The sequence below is a fragment of the Vitis riparia genome, chromosome 18 (genome assembly GCF_004353265.1).
Source record: "Vitis riparia cultivar Riparia Gloire de Montpellier isolate 1030 chromosome 18, EGFV_Vit.rip_1.0, whole genome shotgun sequence".
In the NCBI taxonomy this organism is placed as follows: domain Eukaryota; kingdom Viridiplantae; phylum Streptophyta; class Magnoliopsida; order Vitales; family Vitaceae; genus Vitis; species Vitis riparia.
Window position 1 is genome coordinate 9278965 of NC_048448.1, and position 27948 is coordinate 9306912.

Below are 27948 nucleotides of genomic sequence, written 5' to 3' on the forward strand. Positions count from 1 at the left end.
CGAGAGTCACGATGCAACCGCAAAATGTGAAAGGATTTTAAGAATTCAAACTTTGCATAGCATCTTTCCTTGCCATAGAGTTCATGGAAATCGAGTACTCTTTTCCTTCTCTCTGCTGGATTCAGATTTCCTTTACCCCTCTCATGAAACTTATATTATCTTTTTCTATTCTCAATATGAACCAGTCAATGGGCGATAGAGAATTTTGACAATTGTATACGTACATTAAAAAATATTTCAAAAATACGGTTGGTCCAAAAATACAGTCGTTTTGGTCACGTGAGGAATCCTCTTTTATATTTATATTTATATTTATATTTATATTTTAATATTAAAAATGTTTTCTATAGAGATACTACTTTTTAAAATTTCATCTTTCTTGATGCTGGAATTTGGACAATGTGCTGACTCCTAAACATCTTTTTATGAGATGTTTTGTGCCTAATTCATGCATGAATTTTATGGGTTTTAACATTACCATTTATTTTTAGTGTTGTTATGAAAAAATTAAAAAAATAAATAAATTAATTGATTTTTAAGATAAAATCTAAAATTAATTAAAGCATTATTTTAAAAAAAATTATTCAAATTTATTATGAAAATAATTCATGTAAATATATAATTTAATATTATATAAAAATTTTATATAGCCAAGAACTGATGTGACCTAAAAAGTTTTTTTTTTTTAATGTTTTTTCATTCAAATAAAATTTTGAAACTCAAATCAAATAAAATCTATAATGATTTCATTTTTTTTTCAAACTTATGACATTGCAATCAATCCTCCTAAGAAAACTAGAATTTTATTTATTCTCAAAATAAATAATTAAGAAGTAAGATTAAAGTGAAATGGGTATTTTAGAAAAGGTATTCATAAATAATGTCCCACTAAAATTCAAATTTATGAATATAAGTTTGATTTTAAATGAATTATTTTTTATTTTATTATTTATAAATATAAATGTTAATTAGGGTTTTTTTTTCCCTTGGAAAATGGCTTTTACAAAGATGTTTTTAGATTTATTTTCTAGCCAAATAAACTATTTTACCTTTTTTTTTTAAAAAAAAAAAGGTCTCTTGAACAAATGTTTTCCACATTCATCCTATTTGTGGCATATAGTCTGGTATTATAAAAAATATTTTTTAAAGTGTCATATTTTAATTTTTTTTTTAAAAAAAAATTGCTGTGATAGATAATAATAGGTAAAGATAAGTATATATATACTTAAAGAAAAAAAAAATCATTGAATACTATAGGAATTATAAAAGAAAGGTACAATTACTAATAGGGGCAGCAATGCTAGCCCCACAAATAGGACATTCCAGCTACCATTCGATGTCAAAAAGACTCAAAAGAAAAAGAATTGAGAATATTGGCAGCAATGCTAGCTCCACAAACGCAATAAAGCATTTCAGCCAGCTAACCTGTTTTCACTTTTGAGGTTTCGCCCTTTCTTCTTTGAAGTTGCATAGAAAACTTCAAAATTGCTAAAGGCCAAGAGCTACTCAATGAGCATCCAAAGACCCTCTCTTGTTCTCCAAACTCCTGTAATTTTCACACCATCAATTCACAAATGACTTCATCTACCACTCAAAGAGCCTCTTCTTTTACTTTTACTTGCATCCATAGTAGTTATAATGTATTCTTGAGTTTTAGAGGTAAAGATACTCGAAAGAATTTCACAGATCATCTCTATACAACTTTGGTTGCCTATGGACTGCTAGTCTTTAGAGATGATGAACAACTTGAGAAAGGAGGAGATATTGCATCAGATCTCTCAAGAGCAATTGAAGATTGAGGAGCATTTTTGCATGCTTGTTGTCGTGGATTAGGCAAACTTGAGACAATAGTGGTGATTGTCTGAAAAAACCTCCAGCCAATTAGCTATATCAGCAAAAGGAAACTGTTGTTTAAGACTTGGTTCACAGATTTTGGTTTGAAAGGTCGCTTGTACTCTCTGAGTTGTATTTATTTATTCTGAATGGAATATCGTTGATGATTACTTGCTAAATTTGAATTTAAGAATACCTACGAGAAAAATGAGACCAATGTATGTGACGTGGATAAATGGGGTCCTAATATCAAGGATCCCCTTCAAAGGTATGTATAACTACATACAAGCCATCAGTTTTTGTCAAGGATAAGATTAATATCATTTTACCTTTTCACTGTACATGTAACATCAATTTTCTTGCTACAACCTAGAGAACATCAAGAGATCATATGTTCAAATATGAGAGGTAAGTTGTAACATCACTGTACAAAGGTATGTACAGTGATTTCTTGATGTAACATCATTGTACATGGGAATCGCTTTTGGTGGTTCCCATCATCTTAGATTTGGTCCTTCTTGCTAAGCTCAGTGTCCATATCCAACTCAAAATTGAAGGGGAGGACTATTTTCTTCTACATCCTTATGGGACCCTCTTGCTTTGGTTTTTACCCTCATATGATATGATCCATTTACTCAAAGGGTGTTTAATTTTGCAAGGCAAGTTTCATTCCATCCACCTAGTTGCCACCATCTTTAGTTACCTCATCAAGGCTCCTCTAGTAAGCTCTCTACACGCATTTCAAAGCTTTACACTAGGAGTTGATCTCAATGAAGGTTATGATACTTCTATCGAGAAAAAATGTGCACTTTGTTGGAAAAATTACAATAAAAATTTTGACAAAATTCTAATGCGAAACTTGTGAAACAAAAGACGTACGAGTTACTAATTATGTGTTTTTTTCTTCTTCCCTAAACTAGATTTGGGTTTTGAGGGTTTTGGTGACCTTTTGGCTGGCATCAGAATCAGGACCCAGTTGGAAATATTCATTTTGTGGTATGAGGTCCTTGATGCTTCTTGCTTTTCATGTGTTCAATTAATGCTTTTGTTTAATTATGTTACTCACTTCAACCTTTTTCTTTCTTTTTCCAAACTTTCCATAACAAACTGAATAAGGTAATTGTTAATTTCTTCATATAAACTTGACTATTATTCAAATTCTCTTTAGTAATTTAAATAGATTATTTCCACGTTTCATCTTCTTCAAACATGGTTTTTAAAGTCTTAGAATTAGTTGTGTTCCCTAGCCTGGATAAAATTGTGTAATAGGGTTGTCCAAATCATGTATCGGTTCTTTTATGGGTTCTTGACTTTCTGTTTTTTTGGAGATAACTATTGTATATGTAACATTGTGCATTTATTTATTTTTTCATTTAAGTGGGGCAGAATATTTTGCAGATATTGGCCACTGCTTATATCAGGCATGAGCCATGGGAAATGGGGGTGCATAAAAGGAATGGGGTTTTGTATCTTGATGTGCATAAACTATTGGAAAGACCACACAAAGTGACTTGGATCCCTAAAGGTATGTGAATTTGTACTGGATACAATGCTATGCACTGGACTGGACTGGATACTGATCAGGGGTTCAATTGGGAATCATCCAAAAAGAAAGGAGGATGGTACAACTCCTCATCAACTCCATTCCTGAACTGGCTGCTTCTGGAATCACACATGTTTGGCTTGGCATAAATTTTACATTAAGATTAATTGGGGTTTTTTTGTTAAACTTGTATTAATGATTAAAAGTTTTCTTGTTCTTACAGTAGGTTAAATCTCCCAATGGAAATTTTAGGGATGCAATCAGAGAGTGGGTTAGGAACTTAGAAATTGTAAACAAAGATACTGCAAGAGTCTTTAAATTTAAACTAAACTCCATGGAGCATTGTTTTAATACTTGCCTCTTGATAATGACATGGTTTATTTGTAAGAAGTTTATTGTATGTTGCTAAGAATGGTTATTCCAAGGATTATTTTCAAGTATGTAAAATATATTAGGAAGTTATACGTTTAACATGACATTATACTTTTAACAAAAATAAAGTGTAACATGAGTGTGCAATTAACCTAGCTACCAATGAAAAGAATTGAACCTTCAGCCATTGCATAGGCTACAAACCCCACTCACCACCTATAACAGCGGGCAAGGTAAGCTTGCATTCATATGGAAGCTTATAGTTGCGGACAGTAATATGCCCTAACAATGTGGGATATTAACACCCTTATGGTTGCAGCCATGAGCTGCCGCAGACATACAAAATTTTAGTTGCGGAATTACACTTGTGTAGACCCCATTTTGGGGACTGCTATTGCTCCCACTTCTTTTGGCCGGATGGTGAAGTTTTTTAGGAGCACATGTCGTTTGAAGAGGGTATTAGAAAGTGGCAGCGTGTCTGTTAATGGAGGCAGTGATTTTCTGAAGAGGCAACCAGAGGAAGACACGTAGCAAAGACTGTTGGAGGGACATCAGGAGTTTCGTGAGGGGCAAGAAACGGGGAGGAAAAAAAAAACGAAGAGGAGAAAAAATGAGAGGGAGCCATTTTTTTAGGGAGGAACCAGAGAGTGTGCAGCTAGAGAGAGGAAATGGGAGATTCTCATTTTGGGACTGTGAGAAAAAGAGAGAGTTGTGAGCAGAGGAGTGAACCTACTGATTTTTCTGCGTTCTTAGAGAGGTGAGCGAGAGAAAAGCAAAGACAAAAAGGAAATTGAGAGAGAGCTAGAGAGGGACATTTTGGGTTTTAGAGTGAGGGAAGGCAGGGAAAGGAGCTATAGTAGGTGAGCTGAGAGTAGCAAGAAGGAGGAAAGCTTACTGATCTTTGGAGGATCAGAGGAGCACTTTAGGTATGGTTTCTTTGCACATTTCTTATTCATTCTTCCTCATTATCACTGGTCTCTATCATCTCATGTTGTAGTATGTGACTCATATTGAATGAAAGACATATGGAGAAAAAGGGCGAATGATAGGTTGGGGGGTGTGGTTCAGGGGTATTTTTGGAGTTTCATTACCTGAGAGTTAGTATAAATACCTTTTTATGTAATCCTAATTTGTGATATAGTAAAAGTCTTCTTTCCTGTTTTTATGGACGTCGGCAATCTGTCGAACCAGTTTAAATTTGTGTGTTTTCTGTTCGTTTTTCTTTAATTTTTCACTAGGAATCGTTGCACGAAAATCAACATCTCATCCTGCTACTTGAGCATCGTTAGTTTATTTTATCGCGTATTGAGTTGTGTTGAATCTGAATTTACTTTCATGCTTACTCTGTTTTGGTTCTTTCCTAGTTTCTTGGATTTCTTTGATAAATAATTGCCATATAGATTTGTTTTTGAGCTCCATTTTTTTTTTATTAATCATGTTACTACTCCCTGTTTCTTCCATCTATTTCGGATCCTTTGATTAATTCATGAAACAGGATCTAGTTCAATGGCTTGTTTGCTTGCTTGCTCTTCTTGTGTTATACTCTGTTTTTTTTTTTTTTTTGTATTTTTCTTTCTTTGTTCATGGAGGCCATAAGGTCAGAATTTTAAATCCATCGGATATGGGGAGATTGCAAGAGGTAATTGGTTCCTTCCGGTAATGAGCATGTGGTGGCACTTGATCCATTAGAAGCAACATCCCACCAAAAACAAAGTGTCATGTTCCGCTAGACCAGCAACCCATTGTTGAATACCAAACCTCTCCATATCTTTCCCATCTTCATGGCCTTTTGGTGACTCTGTTGAGTACTGTTCAAGATTGTTGTCCACCGACACGTCATTTGTCCCCTTTATTGGATTGCCATTGGCCTGGTTTAAATATTAATAATATTTATAATATTACTTATTCATTTTCATATAAATGTGTTAATATTTTAAATTTTATTAAATAAAATATATACAATATTTTAAATATGAAAATATATTGAAAATGGAAAAAAAATAGTATTATATATATATATATATTATTTTTTTACATAACCTATGTAATTTATTCCCTGTTAAATTATGACACAAAAAAAGTAGCAGAGTGGAGCAATAATCCTATTATGAACCTGTCAATTCAACCTCCCCTATTGCAACATTAAAGTTGATTTTTCCTTTAAATCCCTTTGCATTGATCCCACATGGAAAATGAGAGGAGAAATGAAGACCTTTGTAATTCCTTCCCATTCACTGTAACATAAGTGGTTATTGGGCCATAAAGCTAGTGGCTACTTTTTGCAAAATAAAAGAGTGGGCATTGAAATGAAGGACGACTTAGCTCATTTTGCTAAAAAGGCTAAAAAGGGAGGTGTTGTTAAACTGTCCGACTCTTGAAGAACTGGTTCAATTGCTAGTTTAAGCAGTTCGAGACCGGTTCATTAGATGAATGGTTCAAAAAGGGCCATAAGACCGGAAAGGCCACCAGTTGGTGGTCGGACCGGCTAGTGTCCGGTTCTCAAAACACTGGAATAACTTAACATCCGACATAAACCTACGAGCTTATAAACCATCTTAGTGTACAAAACCTTCAATATATAAACCCACATGTATGCTATAAGAGCACTCTACAATTCAAGTGCAAAATTTGCCATTCACAACACTCTGAATCTTTTCGCATCTCTATCATGAAAGCTTCTAAGGAAGAGTCTATGAAGAGAATTTTCTATACAATGCTTACCAGCTAGCAAAATCTGCCATCTTTCTGTGCTTTGACTCCATTGCATCTTGACCATGTCTTTTTATTCCAAGTTGGATTTCATCAGTAAACGCCAATAAAGATCTTCATCCTCTGGTTCATCACAATTTTAGTAACTAAACAAAGAGAAACACTGATCATTCATGAAAGGTATATTGTTTTGAGCACCCACAATTCTTGCATCAGATGTCCACTACATTTAGTGTTGTTTGGTGCTTTCTAGCTACAAGATTTAATTTATGATTTTGATCTCTAAGTAATGAGAAAGCCATACAGACAAGATCAAGCAAATGCATACTATGATGAGTGACTGTAAATTCTTCAAACCACCTATTGAAAAGTGACTGTAAATTAGCATACTTGAACAATTAGGACAACAGAAATCAAGTTCAAAAGACACTTGGTCCATTTATGCATACTATCGGTCTATTTGTGAACACAGACATAGTGCAAGGCAAGAACTTAAAGTTGTTCACAAAGGGACACAAGTCCACTTGTGCAAAATTCTAGGTGATGTAAGGCAATGCACACAAATTGCTATTGGTCCGTTTGTGTGGACTCTACATCACATTGTGCACATGTACATGGTTTGCTGCCAACGGGATTAGGTTGTCTTTTTAGTTAGAAGTTGTTATCATTAGTTATTGACTTGTACCAAACTTATGTTCAAGAATATTGTAGGTATAAATGAGTTATCTTAGGCAGAAATGTGTTTTCTTTCGTCCATCCTAAAGGGAATATACATGATCTTGGTAGAAAAATCATTATAAGAAATAATCTAAAAAAAGAAAGGAAATTCTTGAGTGAATCTAACTAAATAAGTACTCTTTTGTTTGGCCACGAAGAAAGGGTGAGAGAGAGCCTTCTATTTTGTGCAAAAGAGAGAAACTAGGGTTCAATATCATTGATTACTAGTAGAGCATTGTGGATTTTTTCTTGTGGATATAGGTGATCTTCATCAAACCACGAAACATCTTGGTGTTGTGATTGTACTTTATTTTTTGCTGTATTTAAATTCTTGGGCTTATTTAATTGATCTTGTCTAGGTAAAATCCACTCAACAAACTGTTATGAGAGCCTGTAGATGGATTTAAAAAAGGTTGATATTCAATCAGAAGAATGATTTGGCACTATGGAGAATGGAGATGATAGCACCACTAGTTAAGAGGGTCTTCAAGAAGTTCTTAAGGGTAAACTTACCAAGTTCTTTATCCTTTGAGGACAAGACCAAGATCTTTGATAAAGCACACAGTGTTGTTTTTTCGAGTCTTAGTGATAAGATGTTATGTGAAGTCTTAAAGGAGTCAACTATGGCTTTGATATGGTTGAAATTGGAGCATCTACCCGTGGCAAAATCTTTAACAAATAGGCTATACTAAAGGGTTTTTGATAAATCAACTTAATGAATTAATATAATTTAATGGCTTAAGTCATTAAGTAGTTTAAGCATGTCTGGTAAAATAATTTAATATCACAACTTTAAATAAAAAATAACTTTAAGTATTAAGTTAAAATTGTTAACTTATTTTTAATCTCAAAACTTTTTTGCCTCATTTATCCATGTATAATGAAGTTATATTTTACAACTATGATTTTACATTCACAATTCATCTTTTATAATAAATATCTTTGTAGTTAACTTATGTATCTACGATACTTTAAAAAATATTAATATTTAATAAATAAATTTATTTTTTAAAATCAATGAAAATATAAATATTAGTTAGAATTAATGAAGATAAATATTTCAATTTAATGATTTAGAATAAATTTTAAGTTAATTTTATCAAAACAACCTTAATACTTAAAGTAAAAAAAAAAGTAATAAGTTTTAAATCAACAAATCCAAAATAATTTAATTTAAAGTCAACTTAAGTCTTTAACTAATAAGTACAAAGTTTTACTGAACACCCATTTAATTTTCGTATTGAGGCCTAACGATATTATTCAAATTTGAAGTTTAAAGCATATAACAAGAGAACAAGACCACAAAATGTAACATGCAACAAGAAACTAAAAGTAGCTTTAAAATTCAAATTTTTTTATTAATTAGAATAACTTTTAAACACTTCAAATATGTGCAAGATAATAAATTTTGTAAGGAATAATAATAAAAGATAAACAAGTGAAAATGTAAATTGCGTATTGAAAGGTGAATCTCAATGATGGACTACACCTAGAGAGGAGGATGAATAGGTGTTGTTGAACAATTTTTTTAAAAAAATCTCCCAACACAAATTATCTAACCTCAGAATTTCTCAATATCTATCAACTTCTCTTCCAACTTTTCAACAAAGTATAAAATTCACAAGCAAGTATGAATACAACAACACTCCCCTAACAAATTTCAAATGTAAGTCACATGCAAATGTTTCAACACTCCCCAAGATTAATTTATAAAAACAATTATCTCCTTAACTGATTTCCAATTACTACAAGATATCATTGACTAAAAAGAACAGAAAAATTATTCAAGATACCCAATGGATAATCACACATATTTCAACTCATTGTTCATCCATTTAACATATATGCTCAAGTAACCAATGATATCAAAAAACTAAAAATAAATCAAAATGAGAGAAAAAGTCAATGACACCAAATTTTAATGTGGAAAACCTCCGAAGAGATAAAAAATCACTAGCCTACAACCGATCAAAAACGTCTACTATGAAGAACAAAAATTGAATACAAGGTTTTACCTAACTCAAGCCTACCAATCCTTCCTGAACCACTTGACTAGTACCTTTCACTTTCAGTTTCTCATATTCTTCTTCCAGAGCATACTTGGAGTCCACACCAAGCTCGATCTCAACGTCTTCTTAAATCCATACAAGAAGAAAATGGGTTTTTACCCAAACCCAAATAGATTAGAAATTGAGAGATGAATGACTGAAAAATCAACCTATTTTTTTCTCAAGAAAATCCATTAAAAATAGTTTGGAAAACAATAGGAAAGTTGGATTTTCTTGGCATCCAAACACCCCAAATTAGGAAAGGAGAAAAGAATCAAAGGGGATGGTTGCTGTTGTGTCTCTCTCTACAGAACATGAAGCAAGTTTTGGGTTTTTAAATGAAAGAAGCCCATAATCTAACGAATGAGATTTCATCAAGAAAGTGCAACTGTAACAGGGCATTTTGAACACTTAGTAAAAAAAATGTTTCCCAAAGCTTCCTAACTCCTTAAAAGATGTTTCAAGAAAAATAACATTTAAATAATATGATTGATTCAATTTCATCGAACTCCAACCTCAACTACATACCTTTGCATCTTGACAAATTCAATAACTTGATTTTCATTAGGCAAGTAGTCCGAAGAAAGATTGAAAAACCGAGTTAGGAGACACTTAGGAATTTTGTCCGGAATTGCCAACCTAGCTAAACACTCACACGTATGAACTAGACATATACATTCAGAGAATGGAATGACTTTGCCATATAGAAATGAGAAGAAAGAGAGAAGTGACTCACCAATAAGCTAACAGAAGCCATTTTTGGAGTATAAGCATTCTTGGATGAGTTTAAGCATGAGATCCTTCCTCATAGTTCTCTCCTCCTCTTAGCCTCTTCTTAGGTTGTGTTTCCTCAAGACGGAAATAACCACTTCTATCACTGCTTCTCTTGGCAATTGTATACCTTGTTTGATGGTTCACTTTCTTATCTTGGGCGTATATAAGATGGATTCCACAGTTTTTCATCACATGGGATGCCCCAGAGAGACTAAAATTAGCTGTAATTTTCTTGAATTTATTGAGGCTACCGGTCTTGGATATCATAAGTTTAGCACCAGGTTGATACACCAGCCATATGTGATCAGTTTCAACCACTCTGTCTCCGCTGTGTGTCCAAGAGATGGAGCTACTCAAATAAGGCCCCTCTCTAAATTTAAAATTACAACAAATCTGACCAGGGCCTTGAATGATTTCGTCCTCCTCAAGTGTGAACACAGAGCATAGAGCAAAACCCAGAAAGTCCTTGTTATGCCAATTTGGAGGCAGCTCTATTGTTACTGAGGATCCGATACTTGGATGCTGGAACCACTCTGGAATTGTACTTCCAGGAAGAACAATACTGTATTCAATTTCTGGAAGAAAGTTCTGCATCAAAAGATAAATAAATAAATAAATAATTATAATGTTTTAAGATATAATACCAAATTCACACATGAGAGAGATAAACCTGATGAAGTTTCTCCAGTATGGTTGCCACATTATCCTGAGCTAGTGCGAAGCAATTTGACAGTTTGAAAGATACAGGATGAAGGCAAGAGGAAGACGATAGGTACTGTGGTGACTGTGGAGAGGGAATTGATAAAAACTCAAGGGATATGCAATCCCCAGCATCTAATGATTTTATACTTGGTGGAAGCTTGGAAATTTCTTGAAGGCTTTTGCACTGATTCACAGAAAGGACCCTTAGATTAGAAAGTCTATGCACCCCCTCAGGTACCATAACCAAATTGTTCCTGCTAAGGTTTAATTCTTCCAAGAAGCGTAAGCGGCCAAGATTGTCATTGATTGATCCATCTGTTAGATTGCAGCCACTAAGATCTAAATATTTTAAGGAGTATAAACCTGACAAATAAGGCAACTGCAAACCAGTCCCATCTGAGTTTTCTCTACGCAGTAACCTGAATACAAGGGACGAAATCCAGGAGTTAGATGTTGATCCTTTACATCCCCTAAAGGATAACTCTTTAAGGTTTCTCAAGTGAACAAGTGAGAAAGGTGGTTGTGTTATGGCAGTTCCATCAGCTTGAAGAATCATTAAGTATTGCAAGCTTCCCAGTTCCTCTGGCAATTTGTTGAGGTTCGAGCAACCAGAGACAATGAGGGTTTCAAGGGATCTCAAACTGCAAATGCTGTTCGGAAGACTCCTGAGGTTTTTGCATTTTCTTAGACTCAATAACTGAAGGCCTTTAAGATGAACAATTGAGGGGGGCAGCTCTTTTATAGACGTTCCATCTAAAAGAAGCTTTTGTAAACTTTCCATAACCTCCATGATTTCTGGAAACATCTCTAGTCCTGAACAGTCAGAGAACACCAGAGTTTCAAGGGATTTCAAAGAACAAATGTTGCTTGGAAGAATCTTAAGGTTTTTGCAGTTTTTCATATCCAATGAAACAAGTTGTGGAAGAAACACCACTGAAGAAGGAAGTTCTACAATAGCAGTCCCTTCCAAATTAAGCTCCGACAAATATTCCATATACCATTGGATCTCTGGAAACTTGTCAAGTTTTGAGCAGCCAGAGAGGTTAAGAACTTCAAGTTTTTCCAATACAGTGATGCTTGGAAAATGGTGAAGCATTTTGCAGTTTTTCATGTTCAAGATGGTCAGATTTATCAGCTTTGCAACTGATGGGTGCACCTCAAGCAAACTTGTACAACCATCAAGAATTAGCCTCTCCACATGTGGTGCACCCGACAAGTTCGGACACTCCACAAGGTGTTGAGAGTTACTGAGATTGATGACTTTTAACTTTCCAAGACACTGTAACATAAAATAGAATAAAATTAAGATTTTCCAACAAATTTGCTTGGCTAGCTGAACTTTAAACTTTGTTGATAAAGGAGTAGTAATCATACCTTGTGCTCTTTCCAAAGTTGTTTTATGCTGCTATGCTTCAAACTGAGTTCAACCAATTTCTCACCATGAAAATTTGATGGCAATGATTCCAAAGTCCATCCATCCCAATGGAGATATCTCAACTCATGAGAAGGAAATTTAAAATCTTGAGGAAGATGTATGGTGTTAGAAATATTTTTTAAATTATGATAGACTCGGAGCAATCTAAGCTTTTTCATCTTTTTGAAAGCATTAGTTGTAAGATGTATTTCTTTTGATGCGGACATGTCTAGGAATATGCCTTCAATTGCCTGTGTCCCCTAAAAACCATGAACAAGGGATAAGTGAAGCACGAAATGCATAAAACCTAACTGAAATTATATAAATGAGCAACTATTTAAGTTAAAATAAAAAAGCCTTAAAGTTTAAATAAGGTCAGGTATTTAAGCTCTTACCGCATTTGTTGTCAATACATCATAGACATTTTCAGGGTCCCACAATCTGCTCCATTTGCCAGGTTCATCAGGATATTTCTCCCGAACAATATCCCATCCCATTTGCTGTATTAAATCATGCATCAATAACTTGCCATTCGAAACACTAGTGAGAGATTTGTCACTGAGTGTTCGTATTCCAATAGATGGAAAGAAATTGCAAGCATGAAGTATTTCTGTAACAAACGTTACATCCTCCCCTTTGAAGAAGCATGCAACATCAAGGAATATACTTCTTTGTGTGGGATCCAGCTTATGAAAACTTCTAACAAGCACACTATGGATTTTCTCACTAGGTAATTTTCTCATCTTATCCAACTCATTTTCCCATTCAGGTTTTGTCTTACCATATAGGTGAGAACCCAGAACCTTAAGAGCCAACGGAAGTCTCTTACAATAATCCACTATGCATCTTGAGAGCTTTATAAAACCTTTTTGAGGACTGTTCATCTTAAACGCATGCAGAGAAAAGAGGTGAATAGCTTCCTCAAAATTTAATTCCTTAACCTCATATAATCGAAACACTTCACACACATGTAGTAAATGTTTATCTCTAGTCGTTACAATAATTCTACTACCTGGACCAAACCATTCATCCCTTCCAGCTAAGGATTTTAATTGAAATAGATCATCAATGTCATCAAGAATAACAAGAACCCTTCTAAAGCGGAGTCGATTCTTTATCATACTAATGCCTTCATCAATGTTCCTTACACTTGGAAAATTGTCCCCAATAATAGCTTTAAGAAGTTCATTTTGTAACTGAAGCAAATCCCTCTCGCTAACACTTGAAAGAAAGCAAGCACCTTGAAATTTATAAAAATTTTGGTTATATACAATTTTAGCGAGGGTTGTCTTGCCTATTCCACCAATTCCATGTATCCCAATTGTGCGAACATTATCTGAGTCATTAGATATTAATGAAGCAATTTCTTTCAAACAAGGTCCCATTCCAATCAGTTTATCATCAAGATCTAAGAGCTTTTTAGAAACATGGCTATTGCAAATGAGTTGAGCAATTTTCTGAATAGCCTCTGATTCATACCTGTCAATTATAAAGCATGACAGAACACGCAATAATGAGCTGCAAATGTAATAAACATAGAATTAAACAGATGATGTTTAGTTTTCTTCACAACAGTTGAACTATAGCAAGCATGTAGGGTACCTCGAAGAGATAAAAGTTAACTCAATTAACTGATATCTTTATGTATGACTTATTAATTGGAATGTGTAGAACAAATTCATATGAAACAAAATTGATGTTCTATAAAATATTTCATTCTTAGAGACTTCCTTTAAATATTGACACTGGAGAGAAAAAGAATAATTGGAAAATGGAAAGGGAATGAAAAGAAAAGGAAGAAAATAATAAATAAATAAATAAACAAACAAAAATTAATTAACAATAAGCTACCGTCCATAACTATTCCTTGATCACATTTTCAACCTTTCTAAGTTTTTTCCGATCGAAGTACATAAGCTTTCAAAACAACTTCTATTATATTTATTTGCCATCGTGTTCAGTTTTCTTGGAAGATTCCATTGTTTCCCTGAAGAAAACATCATTTCAGCACATGAATGCTAAATAAAATTATATACAAACAAGCATAAGCATGGAGTAGGTGACCAAGCAGGGATACCCAGAATTGGCTCAATTCTTTTTTTCATTTTTTTTTTTCTTTTTTTGGTCATGTCCTTGCTGATGTGAGTGCATGGTGCCTAAAAGATTAATCCAGAATTCAATTCATATAGTTGTAAATGAATGAAAGCAGCTGAAAGCAAAGATTCATACATACCCATCCTGCACATGCCATCCAGACACATTGGCCGCTTTCGTCAACGCCTCCCTCCATCTCAGTACCCTATCTTCAGAGTCATTTTCGTATCTAGCAAATGCTTCTCCAAAACTCCCCATTTGATTCCGCACATCAGACGGATTCACATGGTAGAAAACTGGTAAAACTAATTGTCCCTTTTCCATGGACTGCATGATCTTATCAAGCTCATCCAAGCACCATTTTGAATGAGCATAGTTTTCCGAAAAAACGACAACAGAAATCATTGAATCTTCAATAGCTTTCAAGAGTGAAGGTTGAATCTCTCCTCCTCTTTCAAGTCCTTCATCATCTCTGAAGGTGCGAACACCCCTCCGCATCAACTCCTTGTAAAGATGATCCGTAAAATTGAAACGGGTGTCTTCGCCTCTAAAGCTCAAAAAGACGTCCCAACGCCATGGAAAAGGAGAGAGAGTTGATCTAGTTGAGCTTCCCTTTCTCTTTGGAGCCATAGTCGGGGACGTTGTTTGTCCAAAATTACGAGACACTCAGGAAATTTTTGGGTTGTTAAGTGTCAAAAACTCAAAATTTCAAGAGAGTCAGAAGATTTATCCCTCTACCTTCTAACATTGGAACTTCCTCCAATCTTCCAACCAACTTTAATATTCATTTTTTCTTTTTTAATGTACTGAATTAGGATTGTTAATTAGTCTATTAATTTTAAAACAATAATTTAAAATTCAAAAACTAACATAATTACTACTATAAATTTATGAATTTAAATTAGTTCAAAATAACTTTATTTTTTTTTTTCTACACATAACTATATTTTTGTGAATTTTCTTATTAAAAAAAATAAGAACTTCAAATCAACGGAGACCCTATGTGTTGTATTAATTAACTAGTTTAATAATTTTTAAAAATAATTTAAAATTTGAAAATAAAACTAGTTATTATTAAAAATAATATATTAAGATCGATACATTATAAGTTATTGTTTTTCTATTTTCCTCGTACACGTAACTATATTTTCTAAATTTTTATACTAGGTAAATGGATTATAAATTAAGGCATAAATAACAATTAACTTCTTTTACAAATTTTGTCATTTTTAAGAGTAATTTAAAATTTAAAAATTCCTTCAATTAATTGCAAAACCAGTCTAAAATGTTTTGTGCATAAATAAGTACTAAAATTGGCCAGCATATTAAAAATCAATTCCTTTTAAATAAAATATTACTAATGATTACCATTACCTATTTTTAATAAAAAAAAAATCAATTATACTTTTATGCCGGATGGTATCCATATTTTTATAATATATATTAAAATAATGTTTAAAATATATATATAATTTATGATCCTATTATAATATTATTATTTATATTTTAATAAAAATTATTTCATTATTTATAACTATAAAATTGTTTTTATTTTTAATAGGACCTGTTTTTAAATTTAAATGATATTATATAATCAAATTTAAGGTGTCCGGATGCCAATAATTAAATTGAAAACGCGTGTCTTGGGCAACAAGAAAAAACGTGTGGGGACGCTGAATGGGGCAAAATCCTGTCTTAGACGACTACATCGTTTTAAAAAAGGAAAAAACAAAGAATTAAAAACAAGGAGAAAACAGATGAAATAATCTCGCTAACCTCCCTACAATTCCATAATTACCCCTTAGGTGACCCCCTTCCCCTGTTAGGGACAATTTTACTCAGGGTCTTAGTTTGAAAATTTATCAAATTTCATAATTATTTTGAATTAGAAGGGAGTTCAGTGAAAAATTCAAACAAGAAGGATTTGTGAGATGTGTAATGAAAATTTCAAACCAATAAGAATTAAATATATTTAGCTAAAACCTTATAAAAGGTTAATAAAATTAACTTTTTTTAACTATTTTAGAATGGTGATATAAGCCGACCCTCTTTTTTGTCAAATGCATGTAAAAAAAATATTGAGTTTGCCCTCTTTGATTAAAATAATATTCTAAATTTATTATTATTATTATTATTATTATTATTATTATTATTACTACTACTATATAAAGTATAACCTCTTTTTAATTTATTTGAATATATTTAAAAAAAAAATCTCCTTGGCTCTTTATGAAAAAATATAAATAATTTTGAAATATTTATAATTTTATTAAATGTCTGGAAATGAATTTTAGCTAAATAAAGGATAAAATGTTGTTTTTATCACTTTTTCTTATTTTCTCATCATGTGATAAATTGGCAGTTGAAAAAATAGCGAAAAATTAAAATTAAAAAAAAAATACTGGAAAGGACAGTCTTCTATTTTGTAATAAAATAATGAGATTGAATTCTCAATAATAATAATAATAATAAAACAAACCCTCTAATGTTACTAAAATTATATTGTTAGATAATTATATACTTTTGTAAATATAAATATTATCCATTTATTTACCAAATTATAAAAACATTATTATTCTAGTGAATAAGTTTCCTTATTTATTTCAAACTTCAGAAAATAAATCATAAATTAAAAAAGAAAAAATAGTTCATCTTTTTCCTATCCATTTATTTATCAAATTATAAAAATGTTATTACTATAATGAATAAGTTTCTTTATCTATTTCAAAATTCACAAAATAAATCATAAATTAAAAAGGAAAATCCTTCATCTTTTCCTATCATTTTTTCACTATTTATATCATTATTCATATGCTTAGATGATTGTCCCCAAAAACAATAGCAGGTAGAAAGCGAAAAAAGCTTCAATGGGGAAAAGATGCATATGACCAACCAATATATTACCCTTTTTCTTGGTCTACCCATGAAACCTTGATAAATGAATCTTCGATGAATTAATAACCTCTTTTCAATATTCTAATCCTAACTAGGTCTAGTATACTAAATTAATGACCTTTCTAAATGAATAAAATAATAATATTTTTAGAAACCCTTAAGGCCCAAGAAAATGTAAATTCATGCATGATGAAATGTATAGTATATATTTATTGAGTAACTTCATTATCTAATATTGTAACTTTTTATACATTCTATTTTCTCAATTCACTCATTCTTGTAATCCTAACATTTTTTAAGCTTTTTGTTTTTGTTTTTAAAGTTATGTTTGGTTGGTTGGATAAAATATGAGATATTAATAGAAATGTGATATTATATCATATCCCATATTTTTGTTGGTGATGGAATGAGATAAATTATCTTATCATTTATCATATCCTAGGTTCAACTAAACATTAGATAGGATAAGTGATAGAATATATATATATATATATTATTTCCATATAGGATATGTTAATTTCATGGTAAGACATGAAATATACATATATCATGTATTAAAAATTTATTTTTTTATCAATATTTTATTTTTTAATATACTTATTTTACAAAATAATTTTTTTATTATAAATTAAATTTATGATTAAAAAAAACTAAACAAATATTTATTAAATATTATTAATATTATTTTTATATTTTAAATAACATAATATAAAAAAAATTATTTGTAAAATTTAAATATTTTAATCATCAATATTGTTAAATATAACAAAAATTTTAATTTTTTAAATAGAAAATATTTGAATGTGATATCATTTTTATTTTAAACATTGAAAATAATATATATTTCATATTATTTTTTATTCATTTCACAAATTAAATATAAATATAAAATAATATAGCATGTCTAATGAAATATGATACCTTAAAATATCATGTCCATAACATATGTATATTTAAGGATATCATATTCCATTGAAAAATCATATCCTATTATACATATCCTATCAATTAAAGGTAATCTTAGGATACTAGTAAATTTTAATGCAATACCTCTTCTTTTTATAATTAATATTTATACCTTATTTTTAGAGTCTCTTAAGCTTTTATACATTAATTTTTTTTTATCACATCCATTGTTTTTAAATTTATAAGTCATACATGCATACATATTGGACAGTAAAAACCTAATATTCTTTATAAATTAATAAATATTTATTTATCAATAAATTAATAAATTATTCATTTATGGATAAATCAATAACCTCGTTAAGATAATAATTTCTCTTGGTCTCAAAAGTATTATTTAGAATTATAACAGACAAAATATAATGGGAAAAGTTTATAATAAGAAATGAAATAATATATTATATTTTATATTTAGTTGGTTATAACATATTTAATCATGGGATAAGTCCCAACATAACTTATCTAACATCACCTCTATATCCCTCTTCATAAAATATAATAACCAAAGTTGAAAACAAATTTTATATCTTATGAATCCTCAAAATTTTTAATTTTGATGTCAATTATTTTTTGTATAGTTAAGATAAAGAAATTTGAATATTAATTTTAAAAAAAAATAATTTAACGTATTTCCAAATATCTAAAAATATTTTTTCCCTATTTATATAATGAAGATAATAATTCAAGAGCTAATAATTTAAAAGAACAAAGTAATTTAATATGTTTTGAAATATCCCAAAATTGGTTACAATAATTAAAATTTTATAATATTTAGTGATTTAATTGGTTAGTAAATTGGTCATTGGTTAATAATCTATATTTTCCTATTTTATATAATAAAGATATGATATTTGAAAATTAATAATTTGAAAAAAAAAATTAATTTAACATATTTCAAGATATACCAAAATAGCAAAATTGATTACAATAACAAAATTTTGGTTAATGATTAGTAATGTAATTAATAACAAAATTTGATAATTGAGTAATAATTATTGTTCCTAATAAGGTGTCATCCTAAAAAAATATTAAATCCTTGTAAGTTAAATTTCATTAATTACTTGTTGATCTTTGTTAATAAAATATGTGTTCAATTGTTGAAATTAATTTATTAATTTCTTGTTCTTAATTTAAGGAAGGGTATCAAATCTTATGATTTTTTTTAATTAATTGGAATAGTTTATTCTAGTAGATATTTATTTATTACATTAAAAGTTGTGTTTTGAACTTCTAACTAAAGAAAATTCATTGATTATGAGACAAAAATATTAGTTTATGTGGTTGAATCTTAGTTTTAATCTTGGAATTTTATGGACATATTTTAGATTTGTTTCTTAATTTAAGACAAAGTGTGAACCCCCGTCTGGAGCTCATTTTCTGCAACTCGTTTTTGTCAAGTGGAGCAATCCTGGACGGCCACATGTCACTTTGAGGATGGTTGCCAGGGAATCACAGTAGTGCTTAAGAAAGCCAATGGAAAGGTGACACCTGTAAAGGAAGAGTGTGTTACCATTATGGAGGAGCGTATCAAGTTGCGGAGGAGAGAGGTTTCGCTGCGGGATTGAGAGAGATATTTAGTGGGAGACTTCTGGAGCTTGGGCAGCAAGCTAGAGGGGGTGCTTTTGCTGCCGTTTTTGGGAAAGATATTTGGTAGAGGTATTCGTTTTGCTTGGAGAGCAAGTCAAAGGGGTGAGGGGAGCGTAGGTTGTTACATTTAGAGATGAGATATTTTTTGGATTGTGGGATCTTCTTGGAGGGGAAGACACCTTAGAGGGGGAGTGACAGAACACTTCTTTAGGAGGGATAGCTTGAGAAAATGAAAAGATTGAGGGGAAGAGAGTTTAAGCTTGAGGGGAGAGGCAACTAAGCTAAAAAGGTGGGAGGTAGGCTGTGAGAAGGAAAAACCAGAAGGAGAAGACAGGAAAGGTATGACTGCCATGGATCCTTCGATTTTCTTTATCAGTATATAGTCTCATTCCCTTTTTCTTGATATTTTCTGTGGATTGTTCGATTATACGTTCAGTTTTATTATTCATGTTTGGTTCATGGATTTTATTGTGGCTATCTCGTCTATTTTCCTTGGGGTGATTTGAGAATAACACAACTCTATTTTAGTCTTCAATATGCATCATATAGGAGTTTTGTTTTGTTCGTATCTCCATGGGACGCATTCTAGTTCACTCACCTACAGCCAAGCCTGTTGATCTAAACATGAAACATGGCTTTGGTTGTTTTATGTGTTTCATTGGTTTGTGCTCTGTTTTGTTTTGCCATTTCCTTGTTCTTTGTATCCTACCTTGTTGTACATCAGGTTGTACATCCCTACCTAAGGGAGCCAGATAATGTTATCATAGAATAAAGCTCGTGAGTGTTGAGGATGAATAAAGCTCCTCCAGATGGTTTGGGTTTGCACAAAGATCTTGGATAGGAAAGAAGCAAGGTAATGGTTAAGTTGTATCTCATGGAAATACTACAGTTATGGTTGATCTAGATCAGTTCGTTACTAAGGATGTCATACCGATCAATGAGAAAGAAGCTGATGCTCTTCCAGTCATGGCAATGAAGCTCTCTTCCACACTTGTTGTTCGCGGAGCAGTGATGGTCTCCAAATTGAGTGACTCCGCTTTAAGATTCAGAAAGTCAAGTAGAGAACAAAAATCAAAGAATGGCTAAAGACCAGTCAGTGGTTGGGTGAAGACGGATTTACTATGAACAACATGGTAGTGAAGCATTGATCTATAGTGATAGTGAAGAAGATATTGCAGAACCTGAGAAAGAGAAGCATGAATTTTTTGAAAGCGAAGGATCCTATACTGTGTTCTCTCTCTCAAGGCTAAGGACATGAACAGAATGAAGAATCTAGCTGAGTTAGAAGGTTGGAAAGAATTTAAGTGACAACAGCAATGAGGATCAATCTATTAAGGTTATTTGGAGACTTCGGAGAGAAAGAATTTGATATGGGACCGGAAAAACAATGTTTGAGCATTTTGGGGAGCAATTATCTGGTTCTGACGCCATTAACCACAAGCAGGCCCCGTCTTATGGGTCTCTTTATGATAAGCTAAGAAGATCAACACGCGTGCCTATTAGAAATCCAGGATACATGTAAGGAGGACAGACTGTACATGGGAAGATGGATGTGCTGTCAAAGACTTAGTCCAAGTTGTTCTCAATGTTCACATATTTGCAAAGGAGTGGAAGGAGTGGGTCATGCAGTTATAGCTACTTATTTGCAACGTGTTGAGTAGTTGTTTCCTTATTTGTAGGAAGTGGTTGAACTTTATGTATTTAAATTCTATCAGATTCAATAAGAAGGAAGCAAAAGATTTGATCCAAACTCTGTGGTTTATTCTCACCCGAAGAGAATTATATTCTAGCTTTGACTGGGACCTATCATTGGTATTAGAGCTATACATCATGGCCACCAACAAAGAAAGAATCGAGAATTTAGAAGTGGGTCTTGGGGGGCTTCAATCTAATCTGAGCAGAATGGAGCTGGGTGTTAATGACAAACTACATCAACTAGAGAATGCTATCAGTAAGATCTCTGAAGTTTTGAGTACAAGGCAAGACCCAACCTCTAGCAACGTCAATGAACGCAGCAGACAGTCTTCTTATGGTCGTTCTCATGAAAACACAGAAGGGGGACGACCAATGATTTCCTCTAAGTTGGCCAAGCTTGAATTTCCCAAGTATTCTGGTGATGACCAAACAGAATGGTTTACGCATGTCGACCAATTCTTTGAATACTAGGGCACTTTTGAAACACAAAAGGTGTATTTGGCTTCCTTTCATTTGGAAAGGGAGGCAAATCAATGGTGGCAGTGGTTGCGTAAGGCTTATCATGAGAAAAGGAAGGAGGTGACGTGGGACATTTTTGTAGAGGAATTATGGTCTCGCTTTGGTTCAATAGATTGTGAAGACTTTGACGAGTCTTTATAAAAAATAAGACAAACGGGATCCTTGTGTGAGTACCAAAGGGAATTTGAGAGATTGGGGAATAGAGTTCAGGGGTGGACTCAAAAGGCATTGGTTAGCACATTTATGGGAGGTCTTAAAGCTAAAATAGCATATGAGATTTGGATGTTTAAGCCAAAATCCTTGAAAGAAGCCATCAGTTTGGCTAGGATGCGAGATGAGTAGTTGAACCGTCATAAGACGGCTACACGTCCATTCAGCAGGACCACTATTGGCTCTTCTCCAACGAAAATGAAGACCCTTTCGCCAATGAAACGACTCACTTGGGCTGAGATGCAGAGGAGGCGTGCTCAAGGCCTTTGTTTTAATTGCGATGAGAAATTTGCACCAGGGCACAAATGCAAAGGACCGCAGTTGCTCTTGCTTGAAGGAAACTATGACGAAGAGGAAAATGACGAAGCGGGAGCTCACACCCACCTTCGAGGAAAACCTGAAATTTCACTCCATGCTCTCACTGGGTGGTCAACAGCCAGAACCATGGGAGTCTCGGCTAAAGTGGGACCCCATGAACTGATTGTTCTTATTGATAGATGGTCAACCCACAATTTTATCAATGAGAGGATACCTGAACTATTGCAATTACCGGTGGTGCCAACTGAACCCTTTAATGTGAAAGTGGCTAATGGTGATCCAAACTCTGTGGTTTATTCTCACCCGAAGAGAATTATATTCTGGCTTTGACTAGGACCTATTGCATTTAACTTAACTCTTTATTCATTACCACTGATTGGGTTGGATATGGTGTTAGGAGTCCACTGGCTTGAACAATTGGGCACAGTGGTTTGTGATTGAAAAAGAATGACAATGGAGTTTTCGTGGAAGGACCAGCGTCATCAATTAGAATGAATTGACAACCAACCAATTCAACCTATAAAATTCAAAACAATTTCAAAAGAGATAAAGCAGGGAAACTCCATATTCACCATCTGTCTACATGCAGCCATGGAAGAAGTGCCTCAAGGAATTCAACTAGAAATGCAGCAATTATTATAAGAATTTGAGGACATTTATCAGGAACCAAAGCAGCTTTCACCAGAAAGGGAGATAGATCACCACATCAATCTCAAAGAGGGGACTGAGTCAATTAATGTCCGGCCATACAAGTATGCCTACTTTCAAAAAATTGAAATAGAAAAACAAGTTCATGACATGTTAAAATTGGGGCTAATAAGGTCTAGCGCAAGTCCATTCTCTTCACCTGTTCTATTAGTAAAAAAGAAAGATGGAACTTGGCGTTTTTGTATTGACTATAGAGCCTTTAATACTGTAACCATCAAAGATAGATTTCCTATTCCAACCGTTGATGATATGCTTGACAAACTATATGGGGCAACCTTCTTTACTAAACTTGATCTCAGATCAGGTTATCACCAGGTACGGGTACACCCATTAGACATTCACAAAACTGCCTTTTGTACACACAATGGTCATTATGAATATGTGGTTATGCCCTTTGGCTTGTGTAATGCTCCTTCAACTTTTCAGGCTACTATGAATTCAATATTTCAGCCATATCTTCGAGAATTTGTGTTAGTTTTTTTTTATGATATTTTAATTTATAGTCCTAATTGGATCATGCATATTGAACATGTTAAAAAGGCTTTTGAAATATTAAGGCATCACAAATTTTTCATCAAGCTTGGCAAGAGTGCCTGCGGCCAGCAAGAAGTTGAATATTTGGGTCACATTGTAACTCTACAAGGTGTCAAGGTGGACCAAGGGAAAATTAAGGCTATGCTTAATTGGCCTAGACCCACTAATGTTTCTGACTTGCAAGGATTCTTAGGCCTTACAGGTTATTACAAAAAGTGTGTTCGCAATTATGGAGTTATAGCTCGGCCACTCACTAACCTCTTAAAAAATGGGCAATTTAGATGGACGGAAGAAGCAGAGAATGCATTCAAGGCTTTGAAGCAAGCAATGACTTCTACTCCTACCCTTGCTATGCCTAATTTTAATGAACCATTTGTCATTGAATCTGATGCTTCAGGTGCTGGCATTGGAGTAGTGTTAACTCAATAAGGGAAACCCATAGCATTCATGAGCCGAGCCCTGGGAATCACTAAGCAATCATGGTCTACCTATGCCAAAGAAATGCTTGTCATTGTTCAAGCTATTCGGACTTGGAGGCCTTACTTGTTGGGCCGAAAATTCTACATCCAAACTGACCAACACAACCTCAAGTATTTAATGGAGCAACACATAGTGACGCTAGAACAACAAAAGTGGGTATCCAAATTGCTAGGGTATGACTATGAGATCACTTACAAACCAGGAAGGGAGAATTTTGTTGCTAATGCTTTGTCAAGAGTAATAGGCGGCCCCAGCCTTAACACTCTTTTTGTCCCTCAAACATCTTTGTGGAATGTAATCAAGAAGGAAGCCAACGAGCATTCCTACATGGTCCGAATTGGCAAGCTTGCCACTGCAAATCCTGGAGCACCCTACAAGTGGCAAAATGGTTTGGTATGTTACAAAAATCGTGCAGTAATTCCTCCTAATTCCAAACTTGTCAATCAGTTATTGCAGGAATTCCATGACTCACCATATGGAGGACATTCTGGGGTATTGAGAACATACAAGCGATTGACACAACAATTCTATTGGCCATCAATGCATAAGGTGATTCAACAATATGTAACCTCATGCACTGTTTGCCAAAAGAATAAAGCAGAAACTTCATCTCCAGCTGGTCTTCTTCAACCATTGCCCATCCCTTGCCAAGTTTGGGACGACATCACCATGGATTTTATTGAGGGATTACCACCATCTAATGGCAAAAGCACTATTTTTGTGGTAGTGGACCACCTGAGTAAATCAACTCATTTTTTAGCTTTGTCACATCCTTACATGGCAAAAATGGTAGCTGAAAAATTTGTGAAGGGATTGTCAAGCTTCATGGCTTGCCAAAATCAATTATTAGTGACAGAGATCCCATTTTCATAAGTCATTTTTGGCTTGAATTCTTCAAAATGTCAGGTACTAAGCTACACATGAGCTCTGCCTATCATCCCCAAACCGACGGTCAATCTAAGGTAGTTAACAGGTGCGTCGAGCAATATCTTCGTTGTTTTGTTTCTCAACAACCTCGAAAATGGAGTTCTTTTCTTCCATGGGCTGAATTTTGGTACAACACTACATACCACTCCTCTATGGGGATGACCCCTTTTCAAGCTCTCTATGGGAGCCCACCACCAAGTATTCCAAACTATCAAGTTGGAGCATCTTCTGTGAATGAGGTGGACCAAACATTGGTATCTTGAAATGCCATTTTACAACAGCTCAAGATCAATTTACATGCAGCAGTTAATCGAATGAAACAAGTGGCAGATTCAAAAAGAAGGAACATGGAATTCCAAGTGGGGGATTTGGTCTTCCTTAAACTCCATCCTTATTGCCAGCAAACTGTTTATAGGAGGGCGTACCAAAAGTTGGCCAGTCGCTTTTATGGCCCATACCAAATTGAAGAAAAGGTTGGAAAGGTAGCTTACAAACTCAAGTTGCCTGAAGGTTCCCGAATTCACCCTGTTTTTCATGTTTCACTGCTTAAAAGACAGGTAGGGGAGACTAAGGCCACCAGCACTGAGTTACTGCCCCTAACTAATAATGGTGAGATTATTATGGAACTTGAAGCTATTTTGAATACTAGGTGGGTTAAGAAAGGGTCAAGTTTTGTTGAAGAAAGCCTTGTCCAATGGAAAAAGCTTCCAGAAGAAGATGCTACGTGGGAAAATACCTAGGAGCTGCGCAACAAGTATATTAATTTGAACCTTGAGGACAAAGTTAGACTGAAAGAAGGAGGCAATGATAAGCTAAGAAGATCAACACGTGTGCCTATTAGAAATCCAGGGTGCGTGTAAGGGGGACAGACTGTGCATAGGAAGATGGATGTGCTATCAAAGATGTGCTGTCAAAGACTTAGTCCAAGTTGCTCTCAATGTTCACATATTTGTAAAGGAGTGAAAGGAGTGGGTTATGTAGTTATAGCTACTTATTTGCAATGTGTTGAGTAGTTGTTTCCTTACTTGTAGGAAGTGGTTGAACTTTATGTATTTAAATTCTATCAGATTCAATAAAAAGGCAGTAAAAGATTTGATCCAAACTCTGTGGCTTATTTTCACCCGAGGAGAATTATATTCTGGCTTTGACTAGGACCTATCACCCTAAGGCCTTGATTGTTCTTTGGTCCTTAGTGGTTCAGAGCTTGGCTAAATGTTTAATGAAAGGGATGCTAACTGAATCTGGTCATCATGGCACCTTCACCACATCATACTTGCCGTTCATCATCACTTCCCCACCCATGCCATCTTTACCCACGTATATACCCATTCTCCATGCCCACACTTCTTTCTACGCCTATTAAACCCATTCCATAACAAATCCACCCCCCCCCCCCCCACCCCACCCTCCCCACCCCTATGCATATACTCATCAAGCCACCCCACTAAACCCACTTCTCTCTCTAAGTCTATTCATACCCATTTCCTACACCAACCACCGAAACTGTCTCACTGCCCACCCTTTACGTCTCCTGTATCTACTACACACATATACACTCATTTCCTTTCACTATCTTTCCCTTCACTCCACTACTTCAACTGATTTTCTTCACCGTTTTCTCCTCTTATACTCTCATTCCCTCAGTTCGCATGGATATCTATCAAAGGGCATGTTCATTGACAAAGGGCAAACAAGATCGCTTGTGATTGAGAACGGGTTTTAAACTGTTCACAAGGAAGCTATATTCGAGGTCTATAGTACATGTCACATTGGAGGTTATACAGAAGAGAAGGACCGGGAAATCTGAGGTTCATGAATGCCGTAAAACGCATGTTTAGAATGCGAGAGAATGGTTGCAGTTGAGGAAATGGCATAATTGCACCTCCTCTATAGTGATAAAACTGAGATTCTTACTCTGAGTCGCCTCACTGTCGATTGAAATTTCGTGATATAATCGTCTTGCCTATAGTCAAAGTATCAAGCCAGGATAGTGGTCTTTCACTTGATGAAAAGAGCAGACATGTCTCAACACGCATGAGGGGAATTTTTGGCTACCCGGCACCAGAATCCACATGCATGGTCCCTTCGGTGTGCATGCTACTAGCTTTGGCTGGTTCCTAGCCTTGGCACTCTCAGTACCTGACAGTCTCCAATCAAACAGAAGAAAGCATCTCTAAGAGGGCAACAGAACATATCTGACGCTGATAAAGGACAGCACATCCAAAAAAAAGAAGAGGCACTTCCAACTTATCAGACAATGCTCAACACGCTGGATGAGGTTTGAGATGAGATGGACGTATGCCTCACTCCATGGACAGTTTGAATAAAAGCATGGACAGCTGTAGAGATCCTCCAAGCCATTGAAAATGACCAAGAGAACAAGGAACGTTGGTATTGCTGAGCGATATGAATACTCGTTACGGAGCTAGTTTGCGTACCCCGATTAAGAAGATGGAGATAAAACTGCAGATCCATGTGCAGAAAACTCTAGAAAGCTAGATGAGTCTTTAGTTTCTGAAGATGATAAGGAGGAACAGTATGCTCTAGTGCAGATGATTGGGCTGTAAGTGCATTAGGATCATGGTGACTCTAGCGGCTTCTTCTCCATAGTGCTGTCTTTCAATGACTTCAGAAAAGGAGCCCCCAAGCAACCAGAAGTTTCTGTTGGCAGCGAGGAGGTTTTCCACCTGATCTGGTTCTCACTCCGGGTTGAAAATGTCATTCCTATACCCGTTAGAGGAGGTGCATGGCAAGGATTCCTAAGAAGCAGGCTAAGTTGCTGTCTGACTTCTTATACCATTTGATCAGATAAGGAGTGTTATTGAGCAAAGTTGTTGCAGGGAATGGAGAGCTACTATGCCCAGTCATTTGCAAAGGCTCTTGAAGTCATTCTGTATGCCTAG

At 34.2% G+C, this 27948-nt stretch overlaps 1 protein-coding gene across 1 annotated transcript; it reads right to left on the bottom strand.

Annotated features, from left to right (window-relative positions):
- Positions 1-8691: 8691 nt before the first annotated feature.
- Positions 8692-14925, bottom strand: LOC117907637 (disease resistance protein RPV1-like). The gene is made up of 6 exons (XM_034821254.1): positions 14346-14925; positions 12508-13591; positions 12073-12372; positions 10667-11977; positions 9959-10584; positions 8692-9305 (listed from the first exon to the last, which is right to left on the bottom strand). The coding sequence occupies exons 1-5, from the start codon at positions 14834-14836 to the stop codon at positions 10009-10011; spliced, it is 3762 nt and encodes a 1253-aa protein (XP_034677145.1). The 5' UTR covers positions 14837-14925; the 3' UTR covers positions 8692-9305; positions 9959-10008.
- Between the last annotated feature and the right edge of the window lie 13023 nt (positions 14926-27948).